Below are 17,804 nucleotides of genomic sequence, written 5' to 3'. Positions count from 1 at the left end.
TTTTTTGGTCAAAGTTAGCAATATCTCAAGAACTGGAGATGCACAATAACCCACTGAATAACATTAACTTCTTTTTTTTAACTTGAATTTTATGACTGTAGATTTGATGCAAAGTGAGTATTCACATTGGTTTATTATTCAGGTTTTCTCATAAATACAGAGGAGCAATAAAGAATGAAAGGAAATCTTAAGCACAGTTTAAAAGTCCTCTCTGGGTGTAATAAAGTGAGTGTATTCTATTCTTATTCAGTGTAAACCACAGTTTACAAAATACGACACAGCCGCCCTCCTTTCCGTGCCACATTACCTCACGTGGCTGTTCCAACGTTACAAGAAATACACTGGGAGCATCCCACCATCTAGTGGACTGAAGACCACAATACAACCATCTAGTAAAAACATCTTTATCGTCTGGTAGGAGGCCAGAGGATTCATTGTGACGAATTCCTGGGGTAAAAATTGAATCAAGAATAAAATCAAATGAGTAAAGGAAATTCAAATGTAAGGCCTATGTGATTTTACTACCAGTGACTAAACTGAGGCAAATGTGCAATTAAATAGCTGATAAATTAAATAAATAAATAACACTGAATGGCACTTTACTAAATTTGACTTGAAGTCCACTCAGTTTTTGAATATAAAGTGCAACATGTCTGCTATTAAAGAGGGTTTGAAATGTTGACAACGATTTGCCCTTTAAAACGTTCTGGTGCGGCTAAACATCTTTTAAGATCCCTGTTTATGTGGGTGTATGCATAAGTAATGAAAAAATAATAATATATTTTTCTATTTGATCATATTCTATAAGAAGAAACATGTAATTTGGCACTGCCCTCATCTTTATGTCTCAAAGCTGAACAACAATAAAACTAACACTTGTGCCGGACCAATGCAGAGTGCACAAAGAAATACACAAACCAAATAACCCTCTTCAACATTAAAGTCTCAGTTTAGAGGATCAAAACATACAAAAGACGAAATGAGATTTGTTCCCAGTTATTTAAAGGAAAGGTATCGACCAAACCTGAATCTCTCTGAGGGACTCCACGAGCACAGGAGCCTGGGTCGGTCTGCTCTTGTAGCTGACTTTAGTGATCCGAGAGTTGAACGACATGACCGAAACATTCCTTCACAGAAATCACTCCTTGTTCACTCGAACTGGAAGCTGCTGCTTTGTTGGTGAAGTGTTTTCCCTTCCTTATTGACACTGTTAGTTTTCTGAGATTTGGTTGCAGCTCCGACTCCCCAGACAATAGCTTCTTGTTGACTGTAGTTTCCATGGTAACAAAGAGAGCAGGGGGGTGATGCCAAAACAACATAGGGTCAATTATTCACCAACTCTCTTTGCAGTGGTGTTTGATGAGGGGGGGGTCTAGTTGTCATGCTGTGATTTTTCAGGGAATGGGGGATTGAGTGGGATTACTACATCAGAATGACGTCACTTCCTTGGATAAAACGAGTTGCAGGGTCATGTCAACATAAATGTACATTGTTGCTTTGTACTTTGTCTTTTAAAACAAAACAATCCCACCCCCCCCCCCCCCCCCCCCCCCAAAAAAAAAGAAAATAGGGTGGTGTCAACATAATTCAATCATTGAATTCTTGCCTAATTACCTAAGAAGCCAAGAACCAAAAACTCCATTTGCAGCACAAATGGGTGTTTATATCATTGATTGATTTAATTCTTTATTTGAATAGTCATTTTGAAATAAATATAAATGTTTTGGTGCTATATCGTTTTTTTCTATTTTTTGCACAAAATCAGAATGTAATACAGAATTACAAGAAGAGCAGGAGATGATATTAAATCATTCCCATCAATAAACACCACCATAATGAAAATTAAAAATAAACAGATAAGACAGCAGTGATAACAAATAACTTTAAAAAACAGTCACTTAAAGCACACAACATATCAAGAGTCGTGGGATGCAATTTGGTTTGGACAGGAGATGTCTCTTTTATGATTGCCTGTAGCTTATTGTATTTCTGTTTATCGGTACACCAGCTTTATTTTTGTTGTTGTGCACGATTAAAAGAGCAAATATATTGACATTTCATGAACTTGTGGGAAAAAGTTTCTCCCAAAAAATGAACTCGCTGACAAAATTCTGAAGGCCCACAATTCATACTGAAAACTGCTTGGCCCACAGTGCTTCCTATAGTTGAAGACAGGAACTGCAGATCAGCCTGTCTGGTGGACATGGGGAATTTAAATGCTCATGTTACTGTAATGAACAGTTCAGGTTCAGTCTGGGATTCTATTCATACCTAGATACATTTAGTTATTGCTACTATTAACATTGCAATACAACATCTGTCAGTTTAACTTTATAGTGGTTTTTGAGAAACCACTTTCTAGAGAATTTTCAACAGGATTTGAACAGCAGTTTTACTAGCAGCTGAATAAAAATGACATCACATGTAATTGCGTGCATACTGTATTTTTGGTGGTTCTTGCACACTTGCTTTTAGGAGATATTTCCTAACTCGAGGAAAGAAACAGCAGTTTTTTTGGTTTCCACCCAAGAAATATATGCCAGACATGAGACATATTCCAAAGCCTGCGTGGTTTATGTTGTGTCATATTTTATTGTGTGAATGAGTTGCAATCTTTTTTTATAACTAGAAGTGAAATATGTGGGTTGTTCCTCACGTTATCACCATTAAAGATGGAATTTAGAGGAGGCATTCAATCTTTACGATGAGGTGACAAACAACGCTGACATTCCAACAACAATGTTCAAAGACATCTAAATCTGATTAGTATGCCGCAGTACTGCAAGACAATTGTTATATCTCTTGATGCTCAAAAGGTATTTGATGAAGTTAATTGGGCTTTTCTTTTTGCCAACCTCCACAAGTTTGGCTTTGGAGAATCATTTTAGTGCTGTATAATTCTCCCAGGGCAACAGCTACTACCAGTGGGATCACATCAAAAGGTTTCACTTCACAAGATAGAGATGCACTTATTATTTAGAATATCTATTGAATCAGTGGCTGTACTGTTACATAGAACTGTGTAGCTGGCCTTTTGATACTAAAGTCTGATCCAGACGATTAAAGATGCATAAAGGTGAATACGCAAAAAACACAAACTAGAATGATTGTGCCCTGGAAAAACAGAAAAAAAAAGAAAAGAAAGAAAGAAAGGTGTTTAAAGTTTTAATCTTGCAGCTTTCTAACTATTTTCTGTATCACAAAATGACACGAAAGTCCAATCTAAAATGTGTGGAATGAATTTGCACTGGAAAACACAAAGCGAGAACATAACACAACTACATTATACTTGTTGATTTGCACAATGGCGTGCTGGCCTGAGAGCCACTGGTTCCATGTGGCCCATGAGCTAATTTCTCAAGTGTGATACATTATTTGATAAGGAATGTAACTGTACCCACACTTGATTGGGAAATTCCTTATAATTACAATATGAAATTACATTTCCATGACATTAGTAGACACAATTCCAGTATGTTCGTGTGGCGTGAACCTGAGCCCTCGATTTTCAGTTATTACAGTTGCTAGTAACAGCCCCTAGGTGGCAGCAGCGGGCTGCCCCTCGTTAAAACTAGGCTGCAGCTGTTAGTGAGAACTGGGTTAGATTTGTGGGGCAAATGACCTCATACTGTAGCATCATCTTCATCACTAGGAGAGGAAGAGAGAATGAAATCATCCCTCGCTTCCGTCGTTATTTTGCCCCACTAAAACATGATTATGCATTACAGACGGATGCTACTAATACGGACAACCTGGCATGGATGGAAAACCCAAGTAGTGCAACACATAAACTCGATGAACCCCCCCTCGTGACAGAAGCCACGTTTTGTTTTTGCAAGAATTGCACTCCAGCGAGGCAAAACGTGAAAGAGACTACTGGTAGTATTTCTTAAGAAAGGAGCAACGCATGATCGTCGGTGTGCCATTCAGAGGCAGATCCGTGCTGGGGAGCAATTAAAAAGGCGTGAAATCTTGGAGAGCGACACCCACGCAGCCCTGCATCAGCACCGCAGTGAGTGACGCTGCTGGGGGGCGACTGATGTGCTGCTGTGGCGCACATTAAATTTGGGTGGCGCACAATGCACCAAAACCCCCCGAAACGGAATCCCAGGATATCCCACCCCCCACCCACCCCTCGAATCGGAATAGCCCTCCTCCCTCAGTCTCTTCTCACTCCCCTCCTCCTTTTTTTTTTTTTTTTTTTTTTTTTTTACCTCCGCCTTCTCTCATTATCACCCCCTTCCTCCTCCTCCTCCTCCTCCTCCTCTTCTGCCTCACGTCCCAACTCGGGAGCGCCGCCGATCGGTCGTCAGGATTCTCCCTTCTCGGCCAAAATGGAGGAGAAGGTCTCTCGCTTAATGAATTCGAGCACCGATTATAAGACCGGATCCGCTTCTCCAATGAACGGCAGCAGGAGCCGCTTTTGTTATTGATAGGTAGTGACTGCAGAGCCGGGAAGCCTAAGAGGATATCTCCAGCGATCCGCGCACGAGCGGCCGCAGCCATGAGCGCAGGAGAGGGACTGGATGAGGCTGCGAAGGACGCGGCAGACATAGCGGCGTTTTTCAAATCCGGTAAGTCGAGAAGGGGCGAGTCTGCCTGGTGGGAGAGCTACGGTGGGGCAGACGGTGTGGCCACTGAGGGTTTGCAGGCATTGTTTCCATCAAATGACAGAAATCACTTGATTTCTTTCATGGGCGAGATGCGCACAAGCTGCCGTGCGTTGGACGCGCTCGAGAGATGGTCACAGTTTGTAGTTATTTAACACCTTTTTAGCCCTCCCATCACTTGTCATGCTGCAGCCTTTGATGACAACACCCTCCCCTGGAAATGTGTGCTTTGATTATTAGGCACTGACCCCGTTATGGGCTGGACCAAGCCACAAGGTGTGGATGGTTGCAGCTCCACCACAGTCGTCCTCCGGGCTCGAGGAGTGTTTTGACGTTATCCACCACGAAGCCGTTGGATGAGGCTTGAACACCCCTCTAAATATCGGCCCTTCATATACGAACAGATGCAGACTTTTAAATGAATGTCGGATCACGTATGACTCTCTATACCCTCGCTCTCTCAAATCTGACGCACAGATAGGCCGTGGACGCACGTATATGGGCAATAGGTTGCACTACGCATTTGGCCTTTTTTTTTGATAGGATGGCATCATCATAACAAATACTAAGCATGGGCCTGGCCTGCCTACTTTAACAGTCAATCCAAAGCTTCCGCACCTTTGGTGGCCTCTTGGGGGGTTTCTTATCTCTGATATCAGCCATGCCTTGGTAAAGGAGGATGTGGCCATGGTGCTAATAGATGATTTATAGCTGAAAGTGCAATGTGTAGTTATCAATGAGGGTGTTAATGCTTTTAACTGTAATGATAATTTACCAGGTATTAAGCGTTTCACTTTCTCATACTGATGCATAGACCGTTCCCTGAAGAAGCCATGTTTTCCTTTGACATAAGTAAATTATGCATAGCTGTATCATATTTTCCATGCGCTCCCACTTTTATTCAGCCTTTTAAACCTGGCGAGGTTGGCATTTTGATAAGTGTGGGTGATTCATTTCACAGCCTGGACTTTATGTGTAAAGATTAAAGTAGTTACAGGAGAAACTTTCAAAGATAACACATCTCTTATAAATCCTACTCTTGTACAGGCTTCACACAATACCCCTCGTACTCTTTCTAATTGAGCCGTTAAGACATGGATTGCTGATTGTGTTTTTTTTGTGAGTTTCAAAAGTCCAGTGTTGGGACCACCCTGGACACATACCAGGAGAAACAGCTGTCCCTGCCTCAGCTGTTTTCCTGTGACACCTGGCACCTTGGGGGTCTCCTGTTTACCATCGCCACAGATTGCACACTTGAAGGAACACACATTTACGCATCTCACTCATAAGTGCAAATGAATCTTTATATGCTGATGATTTAGCACGAATTCACCCCTGCGCGCTCACACTCACGCCTCACATTTTTTAAACAGTCTATAAACCGCCTACTTTCACCGAGAAACTGCCTCTGCCAGTCAGACAGTTAGGAATGTTGTCAAAAGGGATTGTATTCAAATTCTTTCTTATGGTTAGTTGAATGCTTGCCAATGCATTTTCCTATAGCTGTGTTGTATCAGGCTGGAAAGTTGGCTCACTTTGAAGTTGGGCTGCTTGGATGTTTATATAGCAGCAAATGCAGTTCATACAGTATTCATGATGGAGACAGAAATAGGTTATGCCCTCAGGAAACTTTTATAAGGCTATTATGGAGACTATGGAAAAACGACATTTCTAATAGAATAGTGCAAAATGCTTCATGAATAATGTTGAATATAGTTTTGCATCGCTGAGGGAAATAGCAGCAGGTATTGTAAAAAAAGGTTGCCAGTCATTTCTGAGTCTCTCGGTTTGTTGCAGTTGTTCCACTGTCACTTCAGGATTTCCATTCGGTTGACAAACGAAACAACAGCAGGAGTTTCTGATTTGTGATCATGACATTCCATTTGCTTATATCCAAAGTTCATTTATCTATTCAGTCGCATTTAAAGCTATTGTTGATTAATCATTTCCTCAATCATTTGGCTTTTTCGATGCTATATTTTTACATCACTTTATTCTGTATTATTATTAACGGACAGAAATTTGTAATTATACGTCAATTTATTGATTGCTTCATATATGTATGCTGTGCATCTCAACCCCTCCAGCATCTCCAGCAGCGCTCTGTCTATAACAGCTTGCAGCTTGTTGTATGCTAAAATCCGGGCACACAGCTGCTCATCCTAGTTGATCCAAAGCTCTTTTATTTCTGGACCTCTTTGAGAATCGACATATTTTTCTTGGCCTCTGGATCCACTTTGGTGTCCTAGTTAGTCAGTAGAGGCTAAAGTGTAGCAGATTTTCTTTCCCGCCAAACATGAGCATGAGTGATTGACTAGTTTTGTAAAACCTTGATCACTGGCTTAAGAGGCTGCCCTGCCTCGTCAGAGAGGAACTTCTTCTCTTGCTGGATAACCAAATGTAAGCTTGAGCCACAAAGCTGTTTGGATGATAAAACTGAAATTCCCATCAAAAAACAAAGTGTCTCAACGCCCTAGTTTTTGAGCCCACGCTAGTGTTCAATTTGTCTTTCTTGATTGGATAATGTTATGGTCTGAGTTGAAAATACTTGATGTTCCTCGCTGCTTGATTATTTTCAGTGAGCAGATGGAGCCCCATGTCTGAGTCCTACACTGTCGCTGTGGATCACAGCTCAGGAGCTGAGTCACTCTCCCAGGTTGCTGGCGCCATGACTTAAAGTCCAACGCAGAGATTCTTACAGTTGGTCAAAGATGAGACTCAGCTGATGATGATCAGCTGCTTGGCTCCCCAGGCATCACTCCAATTATTTGTAGAGAAAAGCACTTTACAGCATGGGAGTACAATAACACTGTTCTTTACTATAATTAGATGTTCACTACCATTTTATGAATAGTTTAATCAGCTGACTGTGGGACCAAGATTAGGTTCTGATTCTGTTTGAAGTTGAGGACAGAAATGATTTGTTTTCTGTTTGAACTTAATATTTTTTCTATGAAAGGCATCATGGGTCAATGGAAAAACGCAGATTCCTGAAAAGACGACCCAGAGGACTTTGGATAGCGTGTCATTTATTATTCCTCATAATGAGAGCTTGAAAGTTGAAGTATATTTGTAGACGTTTGCATTGCTGAGAACAAAGTAGCCACTTTATGGGCTTTCTAGATTATATGTGATTGTGTTATTGTGATGGTCACAGTTTTGTTTGTTATTATGTTTTAGAATCATGTTACTTAAGATAGTGCTCTCAAATTACATATAAAGGTCAAAATATGTGTCTTCACCACAGTTATCAATAACAAAATAAATAGTTTATAGTTGCCATAGGTGGTGGACTCACTATGTATAGCAAATATCCCCAGAGGTGAATTCTTCAGTAATCTGACAATAGACTGATAATGGGCAGTACCATGTGGCCATTTTTTCAATTTCTCTTCCTAAAAGGCTTTACAACACAAGTGTTTTGTGTGCCTGCGTGCGAAAGAGAGAGAGAGAGAGTGAGAGAGAAAGAGAGAGAGAGAGAGAGAGAGAGAGAGAGAGAGAGAGAGAGAGAGAGAGAGAGAGAGAGAGAGAGAGAGAGAATGGTGTCACTATCGATACAGATTAATACCTTTTTACATTGAAAACCATCCATGTCTGTTATGTTCTGAAGGATCACATTTGTTTGATTAACTACTGTCAGATATATTAGTGGGACTGTGGGGAAAACCTTGCAGGCACATTTAAAAATAGCTACATCAGATATTTTAAAGGGTATTGATTTATATGCATCTATATATCTATATATGAAGTCTCTTGAGAGCCTTTTAATCAGGTTACTGACTCTGTGCAATATCATTACTTTGCAGAACAGCTCTGAGAAACTCAATTGGCTTAAAAGCAACCAGATGTATGTCGGAATAAGATTAAATAACTGTCAAATCAGCTTGCATTAAGAGCCACATTCCCAGCCATAACTGAACCGGTCATAAGAGGGTGGTCACTGCCCAGAACAATGTTCAGGTGTATTTCAACGACGTAGTGTTTGCCATCTGAAACTGGCTATTTTCATTACTCATGCAAGCTGGGTTTTCAGCTGTATACAAGTGAATGTATCTTAGTGTCTTGTCTTGTCAATAATAAAATCTTATATTTAATAATCCTAAAAAATATTTGATTGGCGGAAGGATAAGTTCTAACTGCTGCGTTGTCTTACTAAGAATGCATTATATTGCTATATATGCTTCAATGCAGACACCGGGGGAAGCACCTCTCCTCAAAAATGACCTCTTTGTATGGTGCTTATCTTTATTCATGCATTCTTTATCTTCCCCAGAGATACCAGCATTAATGGCAGAATCAAGATATCACTGTTATTAATAGCAATGCCAGTATTGTCAGCACCATGAGGCATTTCTCTGAGAACCCAAAGGGAACCCAATGACCTGCACCAGTGCAAGATAAAATGAGAGCCAAATCACTGAACGATGATTCTTAATTTTCTTCCAGCGCAGGTATAATCGCTGGAAGCATAATGGCCTCATGTTAGCCGGCATATCCAAACATACATCTTATGTATTCATGTGGATGAGGAAGAGGACTTCAAGAAGCTGTGTCGTACGCATATTGTGTGATGCGTTGACGAAAAGAGCAGGTGAAGGGAATTCAAAGGCAAAAATTCTACCGAGACAAGAGGAAGTGCAGGGTAAAAACACCAAAACGTATTGTGAAGAAAGTGGAAAAGTAGAAATATTGGCAGCAGAAAAAAATACCAGCGAGATCCAGAAAGAGACAACATGACATACTTAGAGGGACAAACAAGCCTTCACTCATCAAATTATAGATGTGAGGCTTGGGTGGAGTACATCCTGCAAAATGTAGGCTACTCCGCTCTTCGTGGGGCTGAAACCTCACGGTTCCATCTCGGGGCAGCCTAATTGGCAGTTGGTCAGAGTTAAAGACTATAAGCTTAGATGGGCATTGCCTGTGTAGCCAAATCCTCAGGCCTGCATGGAAAGTCAACCGTGTCATTTATGCAGCTTTGGGTAAAAAAAAACAAACAAACAAAAAAAAAGGAAATACTGCACTGCTATAAGCTAATATCGCTTTAATTTTAGTAGATTGAATTGTTAATACAAAGAATTCAAAATAATGAATCTGGTCCATAGTTGCCCCTACATGAGCTAACATCAAAACAAAGTTTATAAACCTTTCAGTTTCAGGTTAAATCCATTATATTCTCTTGGTCAGTGTTATGGCAATTTCTGCCCCCAGAAAACATGTTTTGATTTGCATTACGATTCTCATTTGAGATTTTCGAGCATCACTCATTCTGTATGTTGCACACATTAATCGTTATAATTTATGCATGTGTGAAAACGTCCTCTCACGCAAAAGGTTCAAAAGCCCTGCGAATCGGACAAAAGCACACAGACGTCATCATATTCTCAGTGGCCAACATGGAGAGCCAGGAAGTGGTTTTAGAGTGCTTGCTGCAAAGTACAGGGATACAGAATAAGCAGAAACTTCCTTTACATACTGCAGGTCTTTAAAGCTGTAGACGGTGGGTCTACAATTTTAAATATTCCATTAAATTCAAGACATTATCAAAGCTTAATAAAACACAATTTATTTCGATTATTATCTGTGCTTTTTTAAAAGTATATTTTTTTTTATAAAAACTGAAATCAGTCAATAAATATATAAATATATTCCTCAGATTAGGCTTGTGCCTACTGGCGATCAAATCACATATTGGTGATTGAAGGAATGAACACAGGAACAACAATTCAAAAGTTGAAGAGTTTTGGACAATCCAGACAGTGACAATGGGAAATAATCCAGAGTGAGTGAATCTTCAAGTTTTCACATCATCATGGTTTGTGTTGAATATTATTTAGGGATTGTTCTCTAAGTTCCTGTTTATTTTAGAACGATCTGCTGGAAAAAATTTTTTATTTTTTAAATATTTTTTTATCTTTTTCATTTTAGAATAGTTACACGTGCACATGGCAACAATTTGACAACATTTATCATTCACAAGAATCTTTGACAGCACTGTAGTGCAGGCCACTAATTGTTGGTGTGTTTTTTTTTATATTGTATCTGTGCAGACAACACTATAGTCTGAACTTTCAAGCACCTTCTAGAGTCTTCTTAGTCGATCCTTCTTAGTCGAATAGGTCGAGAAATGTTATCTCCGCTTATTGAGATGATGGTGTGGTGAATGGTAATAAATTTACACTCTGCTGGAGAAGTGCTGTTAAATTCAAGAGTGAGCAGCACATGAACAATCAAATTGATCAACTTGTGCATGTGCAGAAAAAAACTATTGACAACTGTAGTGCACATGTGCAAGAACTCAGTGTTTGAGAAAGTTTTAGTTTTCTCTGCGGAAACAGAGAAAGGCGTTTCGAAAAAACGCTGTTCTCATAAAGTGTCACTTTTAGAAACTTAACAGTCAAAATGCAAGATAAGCTTACCGTTTTCACTTGAAAAATATGCCTAAAAATAGAATATTATTCCTGGTAGTCTTCGCATCTACTGTGTTCCAAACATAGGAACATTCACATTTTCCCTCCTTCAGCCTGTGTGGGTGGATTAAAATTTCTGGGTAGAAACTGAGAAACTTTATTCAAAGAAAGATCGAACATTCAGGTTGTGTAGAAAGTGCATTTTGGGACAAATCTTACTCCTTATAGTACAAGGTTCTGCTTCATTTATGTTCTCGCTCATTTGTGCTTTTTAATTAACAGCATTAGATGTGTAATTGCAGCAAAGTGAATAAATTCAGTCAAACCTGAAATGGTGATATTTAAAAATCACATCAACTATAATTACAGCTTTAATTACATTTCTCCCCATACGTAGTCAATACCATCTACGTGTAGCTGCGTAAGAAAGCCAATTAACTTTGCCAATAACCAGATCGACTGCTGGTGCCTCTCCATGCCTGAACTTCCCCCGCAAAAGCAGGTAATGTCAGTCGTAAAATGCGATTGGCTACATGGCTAATAAGCGGTTGGGGTTAGGGGTTACTGTATGTGAGTAATCAGAGTCACTTTACCCCTCCATGTATGACTGCATGTAAAAAGCCCTATGTATGTTCCCTGCAACAAGGATGCACATTGTCGCCATTCACCTCATAGTGTTCATTGGAGAGCTTTATGGCAACGGCAACCAAGGAGGTTGCATAGCAAGGCAATTACCTGTTATACAGGCAGACCATGCTGATCAATCTCATTAAAGACTCTTGACCTTTTTTGAAGTCGTAACACATTTTATGGGCATGTAACCACCCCCTCTATCTGGCCAGTTTATTGATTCTGGTAAAATGCTATGTACATATAATGCAATATGAGGTCACTTTGAAGACGTAGAGATGAAGATGTGGACATTGGCTTGTCACAAAACTGTACACAAAAGATGATCACTCATATTGGTCTTTGGTCAATCCTGTTAGAATAGTAAGTAAAGATATTAATTAAAAACTTTATATGCATTGTGTTTACAGAGATCTTCCTCATTTGATGTTATGTGATAAACACACCATGTATAGTGAGATAAAGAATCCCCCATATTCATGACCAATATGGGCGGGTAGTCTGGTATTGATATTTGGAAATCCAGTAAGTTGGTAATGTGTTCTCTTGGATGCTAAGTGTGGCCCATGAGACAACGTCATTACCTCACATACACACACACGACATGCACACGGTATAAATCACTAGTTCCCACCCACGTCGCCCGGGGCCCTGGAAGCAAGGAAGATGGGGGATGGAGTGATGAAGAAGGGATGGGGCATAGGAGAATTGCGGGTCATAAAAATAGGCGGTGTGCGCTGGTCTGTATGTCTCTTGCAAATCCCACATCTGATAAGAGAGTAATGCCTATCAGTCACTGGCAGACTCCCACTCGTTTGATTCCTCTTCATTCCTTTCATGGCCTCCTCCACTTCTCTCCCACACAGCCCTCCATCATTACCTCATACCCCGTCCTCCACTCAGGGTTGTCATATATCCCAATAACGATCTTATTTTGTAATATCTCGTCCCCTGTTTTGCAAGTCCCAACACGACGCATACATTTCTGTCCTCTTTTCACAAATTAGACATCCATTTTAGCAGTTCATAAATCTGACTGGCAGACCTAGGTGATTGCCCTCCACAGCAGTTTGGCATAGATTCTCAAAGGAGGTGTAGTTTAGCCAAACAAGCAAAGCCTTTAAACATGTCAGGTATTATGTCGGCTTAGAGAGCACCAAGATTTCCCCTACCTCCTCTTTAACTTCTGACTCTCTGAAAAGAGGAAACACCTGCATTGTGGGATCTGAAGTAAACAGTCTCCCACAATGCTTTGCTCTCACTTTTTATTCATATTTCCTTTTTTTCTTAAGAATAGAACTTTAAATTAAACACAGAGGACTCTTGAGACGAGACCGTGCCCCCATTCACGCTGTTTTAAAAGAACTTTTCCTCAGAGTAATGGGCCATGTCACAAAGTCAAGTGTCTGGTGGTGTACTTTTCATTAACAAAATCTGTGAGTGACAGTTCATTTCCATGCGGAGACAAAGAAACACTTATCCTCCAATTCATTCTGTGCACTTTTCAGTTAGTAACACTCCATTAAGTTTGGATAATTAATACTTTAGTAGCACACACACCCAGTTCCATTTCATCAACTTAAGATCAAAGATCCATACAATTGACTGTTTTCCTCGTGCAGTAGCAGCGTGCGTACATTTTTAGCAGCGAGACAAGGATTCCATTCACTCGGTGTGAAAACTTAAAAAAAGAAAAAGTAAATAATGCAGGACACGAAGACCCAAATTGGTAAAAATCAAAGCCCAGCTCGCAGCGTGTGTTTACATACATGTGTGAGCCTGAGCGCTGCCCAACATTACTTGTCTCCTGTCAACAGCTGTGCTCAGTCTGTCCAACAGGAACTGTGCAGGCTCTCTTTCTCTCACAAACAGACTCCCACTGCATCACTCACTCCCTCTCTCTTTGAAGACAACAGCAGGCTGTGATCTGTGTCGCGTTAACAGTGCCAAGCCAGTGCTTCTCCGACTTAGGAAGGCTAAACTGCTGCCTGGCCTCTCTGGCTTTGGACGAAATAGGTTGAGGATCAAGCGTAACACGCCTGTCCTACTGTATAGGATTGCACTCGTGCTTGGCGTCGGCATATTGGGAGTGATTTAGAGGAACTACTGACAGGCTTTGGTGTTGTAGCTCTGTGTTGCTTTTTTTTGTCACTGAATTCACACGCATTAGATTTCAGGCTCGCATTTGTAGCTGATAAATACCTGAGTGTTTGTACAATTTCAGAGTTATTATTATAAAGAAATACAAAAACAGCCCCTTTTCACTTTCTCAATGAAGAACTCGGCTCATCCCGCTGTTAGAAAGTTTGGCACAAACGTCTCTCAGATACAAACTTATTAAAGGGTCTGTTCACTGTTTTCTTATCACATATGTGTCATCTTGAAGCTGCTGGATCAGCCGTTCTGGAAGTAGAAAGAAATTCTGCATTTGCTTATTAACCTTTTTGGGTTTTCTTTAATTCTCAGATTGTTATCATGATTACATTCTTAAGTTCACTTCTCGTCTGTCAGTTGACTCCTTTCTTTCAATTTGATGAAGGCATACTTTTGCCATGTCTCTTATTTACGGTAATAACTAAGTGAACGTGTGAACACTGCGAGCTCTGTGTGTATGAAGCCTTGAAGATTGTGTGTAGAGATGAACCCTTTTCAACGGAACCGAGCCTTGAATAAATTGAAAAGACCGGCCAGTGTGTGAACAGGTGCTTAGTGTAATCCTCACTCGGGCAACAGCATATGCCAGGCTGTTCTTTTCAGAACGGCAGCCAGGGGAAGTCAGAGTGAAGAACTGAGCTGGCCCTGTCTTTCATCCCCCTCCTCTCCTCTCCTCTGTTATCTCGTGCCACTACACCATCCTACCGGTGGTTGACCAGTAGGTGGGAGATAGAAAATGAATGTCAGTCTAAGTAAGAAGATTTGGTGAAATCCTTATTTGGATACACATTTTCTTTGCATTTAGGTAGAGAGCAGTACTGCAAAAACAATCTTCATTTTAAATTTTTATGTTATTGGCTTGCAATGGTGTCAGCACGGATTAGACCGACCACAGTAACATTACAAGCCTATAATAATACGTCCCAGTCATAATGGACTGCTTTATGATACATCTGGGTGTATCCTCTCCCTTTAGATGAGCCTACAGGCACCAGTGTCACTGATATCAACCGCGCTTGCTATCTCTAAATGATTCATTCGCTTATCAGTGCTGTGCTCAGAGTCATGCGTGTGTGTCTGTGTGCCAGCGTCTGTGTGTAAGAGCATATGGTAAAGAAGAGACATAAAGTGCACAGTCAGACCTATAGTCTCGAGCTATATAGATTTCTGGACTCGCTGAAAAGCAACTTGTGTTGAGTGCACATGAACAGTATGTGTATGTGCATCTGTGTGCAACGTGCTTCATGATGTTTAATGCCAAGGAAGGACTATTACGCTCTGCAGTTGCTCTGTCATTCTATTCTATTCTATTCTATTCTATTCTATTCTATCATCCCAATGCTTGAGTAATGGTGGTGGTAATGCTACTTCAGGGTCATTGCAAGCAACGTTTTCAAACTTTATTTCTTTCATTAAAGTTTATTTTGCTCATTCCTTTTCAAATCTCTCTGTCTCTTTATAGATTGCTCTGATTCCAAACTGGATGGCCCTGGTCAAACCTCAGGTAGGTCTGAGTGTTTGGAACAGATCAGGAATCTCCTCAAGGAACAGGATGCATGCTTATGATCTGTTTGTTTCCCTTGGATTTCCCTGCAGACTTGCCAGTTTTGTCAGTGAATGAGTTACTTTTAATCCTATTTGTCTTCATCAAATGAAGTCCCTGTTGTGTGTGGGAGGCATAGACGTTAAGGTTGAGGCTCTGTCGACTGCATATATCCGTGCTTGTTACTTAAAAGTACTTCTGCACAGCGTATCTGTGTAGCAACATCACAAACATCATGCACTACACTCACTTTAAGTAAAATATTGTTCCATCAACGCTCTACTCTGTCAGGCCCCATTAGATTCAAAGTTCCTCTGTGGCATAAGCCAGCAACTGTGACCTTGTGGGTTTTCAGCCCCAATTCCCCCCGGACATATACAATATACACTAAAAATACTCTCTCCAGGGTGACATGCTTTCGGGTATAAACAGGACAGTTAAGTGCCTCATAGTTGGGTATGTACTGTATATAGATTATCCCAAATATATGGAGGCCCAATTCCCTCACAAGGGTTTGTTCAGTTTAATCATTTTCAGACTAAAAGGCATCGGAAGTGTTTGGAGCTTTTCCACAGAAAGTCTGATTGGTATAATCCGTGCTCAGACATCTGACACACACTGGCACAAAGTCAAGTTTTTTGTTCCAAGAGCAGATGTTAAAACATTATTTGATTGTTGTAGTTTTTCGGGATGTCACATTTATGCATGTCATGTGGGCCGTACAGTATTAGACGGCAGCCAGAGGAAAGTCTCATCACCGTAGACTGCGTGTGTTTGACACAGTTTTGACCAGTGGTTATCCAAATGGGTCATCCGGGGATAAAAACAAGACAGTTTTGAACTGACAGCTTGGCTTATTATTGCCAGTTGCCAGAATTTAAACGAGTGTTAATGTGAAATGACTGAGACATGCCAGCCAAATCCTGTTCGCAGGCTTTTTGCTCAGAAATCCTTGAACTTCATTTCTGAGGCTTACTCACCCAAATTGGAGCGGCACGAATAGCTTTGTGTGTTTTTATCAAAATCCGGCAAAATTCATAAGCTCCTCACAGAGCATAGGAGGCAATCACTTTGTATTGGCCATTTGTGGCTTATTTTTCGTGATTCATTTCCAATTACTTTGAACAACATGAACTTGTTGTTGTATTAAGTGTCAATTTAGCAAAGTACCCAACGTGTTATACCGTGCAATTAACATTGAGGTGTTCTACCAGTGAAACAAAGATAATTCCTAGTTGTTTTTTATCTGATATGATTAATTCCAAAATACGTCAGGGTTTTTTTTACGTCAATGAACTGTATTAGACACGTCTTGTTCTTATATGATCGTGAGAAAATAAAATCTGATGATTACGCAACAACGCATGGGGACTCGCATCAGCATGAACACAAATATGGAGGTCTACATGAGGAAAACCAATACATTTTGCATGTTGTTTTTGGTTTGCGCTATAGTTAGGGTTAGTAAGGTAAGGTAAAGTTTATGGAAGTTGTGGTTCCAGCTGAGTTTAGAATAAGTTTGCAGGGAATGAGAGTAAGTCAATATATTGCACCCACAGGGCATCCAAAATGTGTTTGTGCATGCATGTGTGTGTGTTAGGACACTTGTTCTATACTAGTGAAGACCAAAAGAAGATTCCTCACCAAGGTCATTGACAGAGTTTAAAATGGAGAGCTGCTTTAAATTAGAATCTATATAGGTTATTAAACCATTATGTTATTATGTGTTTAGATTAAATTTGTAGATAATGAGCATGACTTAATGTATTGTCTCCATATGGAATGTGTGTGTGTGTGTGTGTGTGTGTGTGTGTGTGTGTGTGTGTGTGTGTGTGTGTGTGTGTGTGTGTGTGTGTGTGTGTGTGTGTGTGTGTGTGTGTGTGTGTGTGTGTGTGTGTGTGTGTGTGTGTGTGTGTGTGTGTGTGTGTGTGTGTGCCAGCTTCAGTCTTGCTGACCTACCTTTAAAGTATACGTACGCTTGTGGCTATTTTGATCCTCGCAGAGATAGAAGATATTTTTGTTTCCTTTGTTGCTATTTACATTTTTTTATTTATCTTTTTTCTGCAGGTATTCTGCATGTGCTCGTCCATAATGTTGTATGATTTGGTTTTCCCTTTGTGAGATTGTTTTCATATGTGTTGTTTCTCTTCAAAAGGGTTTGACTGGGTTTGGGTGTTTCCTGTTGTTTAAGCTAAACCGGGCTTGTTTAACCAACATGCTTTGAGAAATGTTGGTCTTTCTGCTCAGAACTCCGTTTGTTGATGAGAATTCAAAATGATCTCACTACAGAGAACAGCTTGGTGTCATGCAAAGGCATGATCCTAAATTTCTCCTAAAATGGCTTTCAATTGCATGTGAAACAGATGAATAACAGACGTCAACAAACAAACACTGACCAAACATTCCTCACTATCCACCTGAACCAAAAATGCGACTTCTTTGGATTTGTTTATGTGA

The 17,804-nt window shown here is 40.3% G+C and overlaps 2 protein-coding genes across 2 annotated transcripts in view; one reads left to right on the top strand and one right to left on the bottom strand.

Moving 5' to 3' along the window:
• Positions 1–1,114, bottom strand: part of dnah5 (dynein, axonemal, heavy chain 5) — a gene marked incomplete at both ends in the record, with an annotated part of 85,042 nt that extends 83,928 nt beyond the window's left edge. The window contains one exon of the mRNA XM_080472301.1: positions 1,025–1,114. Coding sequence (XP_080328427.1) covers positions 1,025–1,114 — 90 coding nt within the window. The remainder of the gene's footprint in view (positions 1–1,024) is intronic.
• A 3,390-nt stretch (positions 1,115–4,504) lies between these two features.
• triob (trio Rho guanine nucleotide exchange factor b) overlaps positions 4,505–17,804 on the top strand; it is a gene marked incomplete at its 5' end in the record, with an annotated part of 114,276 nt that continues 100,976 nt past the window's right edge. The window contains 2 exons of the mRNA XM_080472057.1: positions 4,505–4,574; positions 15,267–15,308. Of these exons, the coding sequence (XP_080328183.1) occupies positions 4,505–4,574; positions 15,267–15,308 (112 nt within the window). The remainder of the gene's footprint in view (positions 4,575–15,266; positions 15,309–17,804) is intronic.

The sequence above is a fragment of the Lipophrys pholis genome (genome assembly GCF_963383615.2).
Source record: "Lipophrys pholis genome assembly, chromosome: 9".
Classification (NCBI taxonomy): Eukaryota; Metazoa; Chordata; class Actinopteri; order Blenniiformes; family Blenniidae; genus Lipophrys; species Lipophrys pholis.
Note: the sequence above shows the minus strand (reverse complement) of the source record. Positions and strands in the feature narration are given on the sequence as shown.